The sequence below is a fragment of the Pseudorca crassidens genome, chromosome 3 (assembly GCF_039906515.1).
Source record: "Pseudorca crassidens isolate mPseCra1 chromosome 3, mPseCra1.hap1, whole genome shotgun sequence".
Taxonomy (NCBI): Eukaryota; Metazoa; Chordata; class Mammalia; order Artiodactyla; family Delphinidae; genus Pseudorca; species Pseudorca crassidens.
Window position 1 is genome coordinate 64,422,370 of NC_090298.1, and position 12,524 is coordinate 64,434,893.

Here is a 12,524-nt window from a genome sequence, read left to right on the forward strand (position 1 = left end):
CTGCTTTCTTTAGCTAACCTGTGGTTTCTCTTTGGAAGCTTTTATGCATTTTCTCTATCCTTAGAGATCTGATATTTTACTAGGGTGTGTCAGGGTGTTAAATTTTTTTCATTTATTCTCTCTGGCATTAGGATTAGCCTTTTTTTTTAAAACATCTTTATTGAAGTATAATTGCTTTACAATGGTGTGTTAGTTTCTGCTTTATAACAAAGTGAATCAGTTATACATATACATATATCCCCATATCTCTTGCCTCTTGTGTCTCCCTCCCTCCCACCCTCCCTGTCCCACCCCTCTAGGTGGTCACAAAGCACTGAGCTGATCTAGGATTAGCCTTTCTATTTAAACTGTACCCTATACAGTTTGAGGAAGTCTTCTTTGATTTCTTGATTATTTCTTCCCCATCACAGTCTCTGTTTTTGTTTTTTTCTTTCTGGAACTTCCATAAGATAGTTTTTAGACCTCTTGGATCTGTACTCCATGCTGCTCAGTTGTCTTTCTTATTTCTTATCTCTTTATATTTTTGTTCAGTGTTCTTTTTCTCTGCAACCACCCAGCTTAGTTTTCATCCATTGGTTAACACATTCATTGACCTGTAAAATTTTAATAATTGTTTTTGTTTCCAAGAACTCTTCCTGTTATCTGATTACTTCTTTTCCATGGCAGCCCCTTTGTGCCTTGTGACTCTACTATCCTTCTGTATCTCTCTGAAGATAATAAACCTCTGTTACCTGAATTAGCCTTGTTTCTCTAGTATCTTTTCTGTTTGTTCATCTGAGGCTATATTTATTAACTCTTGCTGCTTGACAATTTACTCCATAATTCCTAAAACAATAAACAATGTATTGTCCCCCAGAGTGTCTGTGGGTTGGGAATCCAGGCACGAGTTAGCTGGGTGCCTCTGCCCTAAGGTCGCAAGCCAACAGTCAAGGTGTCGTCCAGGTCTGCAGTCTCATCTGAAGGCTCAGAAGGGAAAGGATCTGCTTCCAAGTTCGCTCACGTGATTGTTGGCTAGATTCACTTCCTTACCAGTTGTTGCACTGAAACCTCAGTTTCTCATCACCTGTTAGCTGGGGACCTCCCTCAGTTTCCATCTATGTGGGCCTCTCCGTGCAGCAGCTCACAACATGGCACTGGCTTCCAGCACAAACCGGCAACACAGCAAGAGAAGGCCAGTAAGATGGAATCCAGAGTCTCCTTGTAAACTGATCTTGAAGTGCCATCCCATCACTTTTGCCATATTCTGTTCCTTAGAAGTAAGTCATTTAGGTCCAGCTCACACTCAAGAGGAAGGGGTTCCATGAGAGCATGAATACCAGAAGGCAGGGACCACTAGGGGTCATCTTACATGCTGCCTACTACTTTCTCTTTGGTATTGGTTTTCTCAAGTGTCTAGTGATCTTTGTTTATAAATGAAGGATCTTGAGGGTTATTACAGGTAGCTGGCCCGGGTTTACATTGTGACTGTGAATGTAGGGTCTCTGCCACTTGTGTAGGCTTCCTTTTCAGGTATGTGGGCAGACAGCAGGAAGGTTGGCTGGGACTCCCCTTTGTATGATTCTATTCCCTGTAGTGTGCATGGGTGGACCCTGTGACTTGCTATCAGCTACTAGAATATAGCAAACAGGATGGGATAGTCACTCCCTTGATTAGGTTACATTCTATGGCAAAGGAAAAGGGGTTTTGCAGATGTAATTATGGTCCTGAATCAGTTGACTTTTTTAGTTAATTAAAAAGGAGATTTTCCCGCATGGGCCTGACTTAATCAAATGTAAGAGGGATGGAGGCCCTCCCTGAGGTCAGAGATGCTCTCCTGCTCGCCTTGAAGAAGCAAACTGCATGAGTTGTATAGCTGCAAGAAAATTACTTTTTCCAACAGCCTGCATGAACATGGGTGTGGGTTCTTTCTCATTCAGGCCTCCAGAACAGAATGCACCTGGGCTGACACCTTGATCGCAGCCTTATGAGACTCTGAGCTGAGGATTCAGCTAAACTGACCCATGGAAACTTTGAGATAATACATATGTGCTGTTTAAACCACTAAGTTTGTGGTAATTTGTTGCACAATAGAAAATTCATACAGTGTATTTCACTTCTAGTCCTTTTCAGTGCCTTTCCTTTTTTGGTTCTCTCTTCTGTCTACAGTGGATGTGTGGTGTAAAGCCAAGCTGTGTTCTCTCCGAGTCTAGCCTCCCCATGAGGAGCCTTCTTCAGGAAGGTGGCCCCCTTTCTACAGAGAGCAGGTCTTGGGCTGTGACTTGAGGGCATGTCATTCCTGCCAGTTGTGCTTTTTATTTCTTTATCTTGGAGAATGGGAAGAGGAGGAACCTAACTTCTAGATGTTCTGAAGTCACTTTTTAATGAAAGGCCCTGATGATCGTTCCCTTACCCCCTCCCGTCCTTTGTATTTGTTGATTCTGGCTTGGAGCATCTCTGGCCATTCTTGGTGGGAACCATGCTTTTGCAAGGGGTCTGCATGTGTGGTTTCCTTGCTCTACTTTTCCCACCACGCTGATTCTACTTGGTTTTTCTCTTTATGGAATTTCATAAAACTTATGGTCTGTTGACAGCATATTTTCCTGTTTTATAATGCTGTTATGGTTTCATTCTTTAAACAGAAAACAATTTTCCTAGCATTTCAGTGGGATCTTGGAAGTGAAGGGAGGCAGATATCGGTGATGAGTCTGCATGAATTCAGCTGCACATCCTGGTCTGGACTTTTTCTTTTTATAGGAGAAAACAAAATACTCGTTTGCTCCCTAACACTGATCTAACATATTTGTAAGAAATTTGGCATGTTTCTAATAAAATTGATGAGAAAGGGCAGAATTTTCATTATATTAACTAATTTTCTCATGCTCTGTTATTACTTTCTCCTTTGAAAGTACCCTAAAGCATATTTCTGTGAAGACTGTGCCCTTTTTTTCTTCTTTCCCCCTCTTCCCACTTACACTTACACAGCCTTTCTTTCTGCTCTCTTAGGGTAATTTCTTAGAACAAGTGAATTAAAAATATTGCTGACACTATGTATTTTTTTTCTAACACTAATGGCACACGTGATGTAAGTGCTGAGAATGTGAGATAATTGAACTAAAATTGTGATTTTGGAACTGTCTTAAGACTCTTTTAGTTCCAGGTAACACAAAGATATTTCAAACTAGTTTAGGTTAAAAAGAGAAATTATTAGGTGGAAACTGCAATAGTATCTCACCAAACCCAAGGGGAATATTATATTCAGATATCATGAGGGTCTGGAACCAAAAACTAGAAGCCAACAGGAACCCAGGAAGTTATTACCTTTCTATCTCTCTTGTCTCTGTTTTTCTGAACATCTGCTTATTCTTTTCTCTCTCAGCAGACTTACTTTGCTTTGGCATGGGTGTGGCCAAATATAGCTAACCAACAGTAGTAACCTCAGCTTCCAAGTTCATATCATCTCAGTTCAAGCAAATAAGTCAGAGGCACAATCCGAGATTCCAAGGAGAAAGAATCCAGTTTGTTTAGCTTGGGCCAGTTATCTTTTTTTAGACCAGTGAAGTGTGGTCATGAGGGCAGATTTTATATTATAAACATGGCTGCCACAGCCCAAGTTCTCAAAGAAGAGGTAAGTGGGTAGAAGATATCTTAAGTGGGCAGATATCTCAAAACATGTCTGTTGTAATATTCTTCTTTATATCCAGTGTGCTGTTTCTCATTAGAGAGACCGTTTAGCTTGTGGTTAAGAACATGGGCTTAGGGTCAGACAGACCTCAATTTGAATCCCAGCCCTACCACCTACTAGCTGTGTGACCTCTGTGAGGGTCAGATTCTTTCTCTGTACAATTGGGGTGATAAAGCCTATCTCTTGGAGTTGCTGGGAGAATGAGAATATATGTGGTACGTCCTACACAATAAATAGTTATTATTATTTATTACTATCATCATAGCATTTGGGAAAGATTATGTGAATGGAGGAACATACATTTTGCTACCCTGAATAGTGCAAGAAGATCTGGAAGCAAAAATCTAGGTGCCACAGAGATCAATAAAAAACTCTAAGAGAGAACTTTGACTTTTTCACACTTGGCCAAAGAAGTATACACAAGTTAGGCTGATGATTTTAGGGCCCAATAATCTACACTTATTTTTAGAATGAAATCTTTGCCTCTGTTGGTTTTGGAAAGAGAGAAGTCAATGGTCTCATACTTCTAAAGAGAGCCAGGCTGGGCTGGTGGTCACTGGTACAGTCATCATCGTTCTTCCCAGCCAGTGCCTGTTCTGACGGTCCTTGCATTCATTCTGCTCGGTAGCAGGTCTGTTCTGATTGGCTAGTGCCTTACCCAGTAAAAGAGTTTCAATATATGCCATCAATTCAAAGACTTCAGTTTTTGTTAAAGGAGATCCATTATTTTCTTTATAAAACAATAGATTTTCTTTGCATCTTTCTCATTTATATGACAAAGTTGTGGGTTGCAGCCATCGTTAAATGAACTCTTCTAGAGGTTATATAAGATGATGATGATTCAAATTCTGTATAGCTAAAGGATACCAAATGTAAGCCAAACATTAATGTTTACATAAAGTAGAGTTAGCTAACAAACTATGTTTATGGCTTCTTTTTAAATAAATGTAATATATGCTGTTCTGTGTGAAACTGTAGTAGAACAATATCTCAGTGACTAACTGTAATTTTCTCTTAAGTTATGCAGACATTTTGATTGAGAGGGAGGTGTTAATGCAGAAGTACATTCATCTAGTTCAGATCGTAGAGACAGAAAAAATTGCAGCTAACCAACTCCGACATCAACTTGAAGATCAAGATACAGAAATCGAAAGGCTTAAATCAGAGGTATTTCCCAGTTGATAGATTCCTCCTCATTGTTTCATGTTTCTTGTCATCTCCTCATGATTACTTAAGGTCTATCAGGGCAAAATTTTGATCCCAAATTTAGTTCCTCTGCCATCAACACATGCATGAGAAGTGAATGTATTGTCTACGTTAGGATGAGGTAAATACGCTACAGTTAAATATCAGGATAAAGTGCTACTTTTAAATTATTTGTGCTCCTGATGGCCTTCATTTGCTTGACTATTCAAGAATTGACTGTAATATTTAACTGTTTTTCAGATTGACTCATGGTAATGATAATTGTGCGTCTGTCATGGATTCAGTTAAAGTCCAAATGACAACTAAGGCAGGTCCAAACGTGAATTCAGAAAGTCTTGACTTTTTCTCAAGCTCAGGAGTCCAACCTTCTCCCCTCTAGAATTTTGAAAAACTCGTTAAAGTATAAGACATAATTCTAGGGTGCATTTTTTTCCTGAAGTTGGAATTCACTTCCAGCCCCACTCCAAGTTTAAAAACTCCTCAGGCTCTGCACCCCCAGGTAGTGAGACTGACTCCAATGAGAGCAGAAGGTGGTCGTGGAGCCAGCAGCCATGGTGGTGTGTCTGGGTCCTCCGTTGTCTCCGTCTGTATACAGAAACCTGAGTATACCTTCCCTTGCTGTCCTGTCATTCCTTGTGGGAAGTGATCAATATCTGAAGAATTGAAGAGGAATGTAGCAAGTGAGGTTTTTCTACTCTTTTTGACCAGTGGTGCAGTAGTGTCTTCTTAGCTCCAAAGGAAAGAATAGGACAGAATGAAACCTACTACTACTAACTGTATCCTTGTTGACAGAAACAATGCAGCTCCTCAGCCTTGGTAACTTCTTGTCGTTTTTCTGTCATTCAACATTTTCTTCTCCATTTCCTCACGTCTTCTTCTAAGACATACTGTGCAAATCCTGGGAGGGTTTTCACCTCCTGCCACCTGTGTATATCACCTCCAGCAGATAGCGCATGGGTATAAGCTGATTCCTGCTGGGATATGATTGCCTCTCTGATGATGATAAGTTGCAGACTGTTCACCGTATCATTAGTGCTGTTAACTTCCCGATCCAACCCTGAAATCTGAGATAGTGAAAACAGCAACAGAAAACTTAACAAACCTGCATCTTAAAAGACTATATCAGGCACTGTAATTTAAAACAAAATTATTGTGTTCAGTCTTTGCCACAGTTAGCTGGAGCAGATGCTTGTCTGCTAAGTGAAAGAGGTTGGCATTTACTCCATGAGAGGAACTCAGCACCAAGCGGTGTTCCCCAATATTTATTTGTGTGTGCTTCTCTGTCTTCACTCTGTTCTATTTTAGTCTGAATATATATTGCAGCTACAAACTGTCAGTAGCAGGTATGTCTTGTGTGGTAGATTGACAGGAACCATAACTTACTTCCTACTCCTTTTATTTTCCCACTTCCCTGCCAGAAAAATGGCAGAAGAGAGTATTTGGTAATGGGACAAAATGTAAAGACAGGGCAGAGGGGGCAATTATAATCCCAGTGTTTTAAGTGTTTGCTTGTTAGCAAATCTGAGTAGGTGCTTAAGTTTGCAAGAGGCTGCAATTGAGTGATAGTCCAGGGAATTTCATTACTAAGTGTAGTTCAGAGGCTACCTGGTTTTGAGTCCCCCTTCGTAGGTCACAGAACTGAGCTGGGTCTTTAAAGAGATCCCAAGTTGTTTCAGTTCTTTTTGCCTTTTGGTCTTTTCTTGGCTGGCTTGGACCAACCCCTGGGCTCCGAAGTTCCTTTTGCAGTTACCATTTCCCCAAGGAGATCTGTGAGTGCTATACTGTGTGTACTTGGAAGGCCACAGGCTGATTATAGGAAGCAAGAGCTTTGAGCTGAGTGTCACTGCATTTGGAGATCACAGGGCATTACAGGAAGCTGCCTTGGGTGAGATGATTGACATGTCACTGAGGTGCTGAGAAGATCTTGGTCTGGTCATCACTGGCAGTCAGGGCCCAGTTTTGGACTAACATTTCTCTAAACCAGATCCCAGTTCACACTTTCCACAGTCACTTCTTGTAAGCACTTTTGTTAGTAGCATAGCAAAACAAGCTTGAGGTGAAGTTCAGGCTACCCCTGCCTCAGCACCGAAGGAAGATAAGGTGCATAAAAAGTGAACATTTCCTGAGGATAAGCTACCTTGTAGGCATAACTTCCTATGATTTATGGCTATAGTCTAGTATTTCCTAAATCATGATATGGACCAATTTTGTGTTATAGATTATCGCTCTTAATAAAACCAAGGAACGAATGCGACCTTACCAAAGCAATCAAGAAGATGAGGATCCAGACATCAAGAAGATTAAAAAGGTAGGATGCTGGGGGTTTCCAGCTTTGGGAGAGCGTGGTGACCAGGGGTCTTTCTGTAGTGATGTCTTTGCCACCCTGACTGTGAGCTGGGAACAATCTTGGTATTTCTCTTCCGATGGCTCCCAGACTTGCCCTTCAGAGTGATCACACACGGTTACTTCTCTGGAAAAGTTTCAGCTTGAGATTTCTTTCCAGTTCTGGGCATCCACTTGTAGATTCTGTGAGAAGGATGCCAAAGCCAGACATGAAGCCAGACAGTAGTGTTCTCCAGTTGGGTTATTTAAGTGCCGCTGAACCTTCTGATTTTGTGCTGCTTTTATATTTGGGGGGAGTAGTTTTTAAATTGCATTTCAAAAACATTTCTTTTAGCTTTAGTCTTCAGTGCTTATTTAGAGAATTTTTTGTTTTGTTTTGTTTTGAACGTGTGAGGAGATTGAATCAATACATCTGCTCAGGTTTCTGGTTTATTGTTGTTTCTTTCTTGTTTAACATCCACATAATCAGCAGCTCTTTTCACCTTATTGTCATTTACAACTGTACAACTTTTGCAATTAACCAGACCCTGGCACTCACTCTAGTCTACTTTGATTTATGTCATCTTGATTTTGAGTTCCATAATCTTAATTGTCCTGGATAAAAGCACTTACTCAGCTTTAACATTATGTGAAAAGCTTCACAGTTGAAGAACTTTATTTCTTCTAAATTTTTTCTTATTCCTATTTTCTCATGCTAAGTAATTATTCCCCTTCAGTTGCAACAAAACTTTAAATATTGCTCAGAATTTGAAATAGAAATGCTGCTTATGGCTAAGTTGCACTGTTTTCAGTTTTCAAGAAATAACAAAGTAAAATAACAACATTCCTCTCTTAGAATTTAAAAATTTTTAAATTGAATTTGCTTTATTTTATTGTTACAAGATGAATGCTTATGCAGCTGCATATAAACAAAGGTATCAGTAAAATAACAATTGTAGTAAAGTCCTGTTGTAGAAACTGATAGTAAGTAAGCCAGCTTTTGCTCAGCAGGTAATAAATGCCCAAGTAAATAGAAAGATTTTATTTAACACAAAACTCATTTAAGTTGATTTTTGAAAATACTTCTGTTAAATGAAGGAATAATGATAAAATACACAATTTTTATAGTTTCTATCTTCCTATTTCTTAATAGAAATAATTTTTTTTAAACCTCATTTTTGAACTTGTTAAATAGGTTTTGAATTTAACTCTATGGTCCATTGTGTCCCCAGTCAAACTAATGTCTGTGTGGAAAGGAATGTTTACAAATGAATTAGTTTCTCTATTCTGATCTTGATAAATATCAACATAATTTTTTAACTTCAAGAGACCAAAAATTGAAATTGGTTCACAGAAATTTCCCATTAGATTTCTCCAAATAATATGCATATAATTTCCTCCACATAGTTCTACTAAGATGTGTTTAATTTTTATTGTTTGAGGTATGGCAACTGTATGAATGCCTGTTATACAAATTGATAGTATGCTGACATCAGTTGGTAAATGAGAGAATTTTAAATATTGCAAAAGAAGAATAGTTGTTTAAGTGCATGATAATTTAGACCATATGGGTGAAATAGTGTAAAAAAATAGAAAGTATAAGAATGTGTTGAAAAGAAAACAATGATACTAAAAAATATATTTGGTAGTAATATAATGCTTTTAATTATATATGAATTTGCAACCTGCTTTGTTGCTGAATCTGCCACTTAGATATAACAAATCCTAATAAATTATCATATAATTTTTTTAATATTTAGAAAGGACTTCAGATATTTTGGTCAGTTATTTTATAGATAAGGAAATGGAGCCCAGAGTTCAAGTTCACCCAGCAGGTTAGTAGCAGAGCCTTTGGGTTAAGGATTATGACATACACCTATCTGCTTAGCACCCAGCATTTACTTGGGCATTTAAAAGACACTCAGTAAATGTTCGTCGGCTGAAATGCAAAGGCCAGTGCACTTTGTCCAGTTTGCCTGTTATTCTTCAAATCATATCTAGGGAATTCAGATCAATTTTAGAGTCTTTCATGTTCCTACAAAATTGATCTTAAGCCTTATTTCTTGTTTTTGTTTTGTTTTTGTTTTTCCACAAAATAACACCATTGTAAATTGTTAACATGTGTTTTGCCCATGTGGCTGGAAAAGAGAGTCCTTATAGTTAACAAAAAGCAGGTATAGGAAGGCCAAGTCATTCCTGTGTGACTAACCACACAGGAAAGCTGCAACTAGACTTGGCCTTCAGGTTTATTCATCTGTAAAAAGAAGGGGTCTTATGAACTGATCTCTAACACTTATATATATATATATATATTTTGTTTGTTTGTTTGTTTTGTTTTGTTTTGTTTTGCGGTACACGGGCCTCTCACTGTTGTGGCCTCTCCCCCGTTGTGGAGCACAGGCTCCAGACGCGCAGGCTCAGCGGCCATGGCTCACGGGCCCAGCCGCTCCACGGCAGGTGGGATCTTCCCGGACCGGGGCACGAACCCATGTCCCCTGCATCGGCAGGCGGACTCTCAACCACTGCGCCACCAGGGAAGCACTCTAACACTTATTTTTTAAGCTTAATTTTAAAAAAACTCAGCCATAACCAAAAATCAAACCCGATTTAAGAATAAGCAAAGGATTTGAATAAACATTTCTCTAAAGATGATAGACATTTCTCTCAAAGGTGATTCTTTAGAGAAATCACTAACACATGAAAAGATGACGAGCATCACTAAGCATCAGAGAAATACAAATCAAAACTACAGTGCAACATCACCTCACACCCACTTGGATGGCTACTATCAAAAAAACTCCCAGAATAACAAGTACTGATGAAGATACAGAGAAATTGGAATCCTTTTGCACTGTCGGTGAGATTGTAAAGTGGTTCAGCTGCTATGGAAAACAGTATGGTGGTTTCTCAAAAATTTAAAAATAAAACTGCCATATGATCCAGCAATCCCATTTCCGGGTATGTATCCAGAAGAATCGAAAGCAGGATCTTGAAGAGATATTTGCACTCCTGTGTTTATTGCAGCGCTATTCACAATAGCCAAGAAGTGGAAGCAACCCAAATGTTCATCAACAGATAAACGGATAAACAAAATGTTGTACATATATACTACGGAATATTATTCAGCCTTAAAAAGGAAGGAAATCCTGACACATGCTACAATGTGGATGAACCTTAAGGACATTATGCTAAGTGAAATAAGCCAGCCACAAAAAGACAGATACTGTATGATTCCACTTATATGAGTACCTAAAGTAATTAAATTCATAAAAACAGAAAGTAGAATGGTGGTTGCCAGGGGCTGAAGGAAGGGGGAAATGGAGAGTTGTTGTTTAATTAGTTATAGAGCTTGAGTTTTGCAAGATGAAAATGTTCCAGAGATCTGTTTCTGCAACAATGTGAATATACGTACCACTACTGACCTATACATTTAAAAATTATTAAGATAGTAAACTTTATGTGTGTTTTTTTTACCACAATTAAAAAATTTTTAATATCTGGTTTTATGTTGTTAAAGAGTAAACCTTTAGTTCATTCCTTTCTTGAAATGTTAACAACTAAATATGTGATATTACTAATTTCTGATGTCCTTATAGGCAGACTTAAACAGCTTAAACAGTGGAAGAAACTTGTGAAGCTGAGAAAAATATTATTTTAAAATCATCTTTTTTCTGCTATCTGGTCCAAAGCCTGACATTATTTATTCTGGTGGTGGGCTCACGAGTGCACCAATGCAAGAGCAGGGTGTGTGTATGGCACAGGATGGACACCCCACTGACTGGCTTAAGAAAGCCGTCTCACACTGCCCTGAGATTCTTGTTTTGTTTTTTGTTTTGTTGTTGTTGTTCTGTAGGTTCAGAGCTTCATGCGAGGATGGTTATGTAGAAGGAAATGGAAGACCATTGTGCAGGATTACATTTGTTCCCCTCATGCTGAAAGTATGAGGAAGAGAAACCAGATTGTGTTCACCATGGTTGAGGCCGAGTCGGAGTACGTTCACCAGCTCTACATCCTGGTCAACGGCTTCCTGCGGCCCCTGCGCATGGCGGCCAGCTCCAAGAAGCCCCCCATCAGCCACGATGATGTCAGCAGTATTTTTCTCAACAGGTTTGTCTTGGCATAAATTAAAGAGCTGTGTGAAAAACCTACTTGTGTTTCTTAAAAGAATTTTTACTTTAGTTACTTAAAAGAAGAGTTATAAATTCACTTTTTTGAGCTTATCATATTGAAAATAAGAAAGCTATCATTGGCGTTTCATTATTACCCCCAATTTTCATATCTTTTTTTTTTTTGCGGTACGTGAGCCTCTCACTGTTGTGGCCTCTCCTGTTGCGGAGCACAGGCTCCGGACACACAGGCTCAGTGGCCATGGCTCATGGGCCCAGCCGCTCCATGGCATGTGGGATCTTCCCGGACTGGGGCACGAACCCGTGTCCCCTGCATCGGCAGGCGGACCCTCAACCACTGCGCCACCAGGGAAGCCGCTCAATTTTCATATCTTTATCTTGAATCTTGGCATCTAGTTTTCTCTTTTTCTTCTCTATTTGATGTATGTTTTCTTGTTATTGAGTTGTGTGCTGGGGAAGATTCTCTCCTTCATAAACTGAGGGAAATGGAGTGATTAATGGGTCTTTACATGTAATCTATACAGAAGTACTTTAGGAAGAACAAAAACTGACACAGGGCCTGAGAATCTCTAGGAAATTTATTTGCTCAGTAAATATTTATAGTGCCTTTACTGCTGAGAATTCATCAGTGAACAAAGCAGAAAGTCCCTGCCTTCATGGAACTTAAATTTTGATGTGGGAATATAGACAATGAATAGTAAGTGTAAGATGCAGTATTTTATATGTTGATGAGTGCTGTGGAAGAAATGAAGAAGGAAAGGGGAGAAGGGAGGAAAGGGACTGCTTGGATATTTTGCTTAAAATTTTAGTTGTTTATTTGTTTTTGAGTAGATAATGCATTTACATGGTTCAAAAAATTATTTAACAACGTGAAAGCATCAAACAGCAGTTAGAAGTCTCACTCTTAACTCTGTCTCTGCCCACCCCATTTTCCTCACTTGCTATCTGTAACTGTTTTCATTAGTTTTGTTTATATCCTTTCAGTGTTACTTGATGTAGATCAATCAAACATGAATACACAGTCTTGTTTCCCCCCTTCTTACACAAAAGGCAAGTACTTTAATATATACCTACTTTTTTCACTTAATATATCCTGGACATCCTTCCATACTGCTATCTAAAGAGCATTCTATTTTTTAAAAAATTACTACATGCTATTACATTATGTGAATGTCCCATAGTTTCTCTAGCCAATCTTTAGGAAGGCC

The 12,524-nt window shown here is 38.9% G+C and overlaps 1 protein-coding gene across 5 annotated transcripts in view; it reads left to right on the forward strand.

The window, feature by feature from the left end:
• The window catches only part of RASGRF2 (Ras protein specific guanine nucleotide releasing factor 2), a 230,136-nt gene that overhangs the window by 73,377 nt on the left and 144,235 nt on the right, over positions 1-12,524 (forward strand). For all 5 annotated transcript variants that reach the window (XM_067731139.1, XM_067731141.1, XM_067731142.1 and 2 more), the window contains exons 3-5: positions 4,681-4,828; positions 7,086-7,175; positions 11,043-11,296. In XM_067731139.1, the coding sequence (XP_067587240.1) occupies positions 4,681-4,828; positions 7,086-7,175; positions 11,043-11,296 (492 nt within the window). The remainder of the gene's footprint in view (positions 1-4,680; positions 4,829-7,085; positions 7,176-11,042; positions 11,297-12,524) is intronic.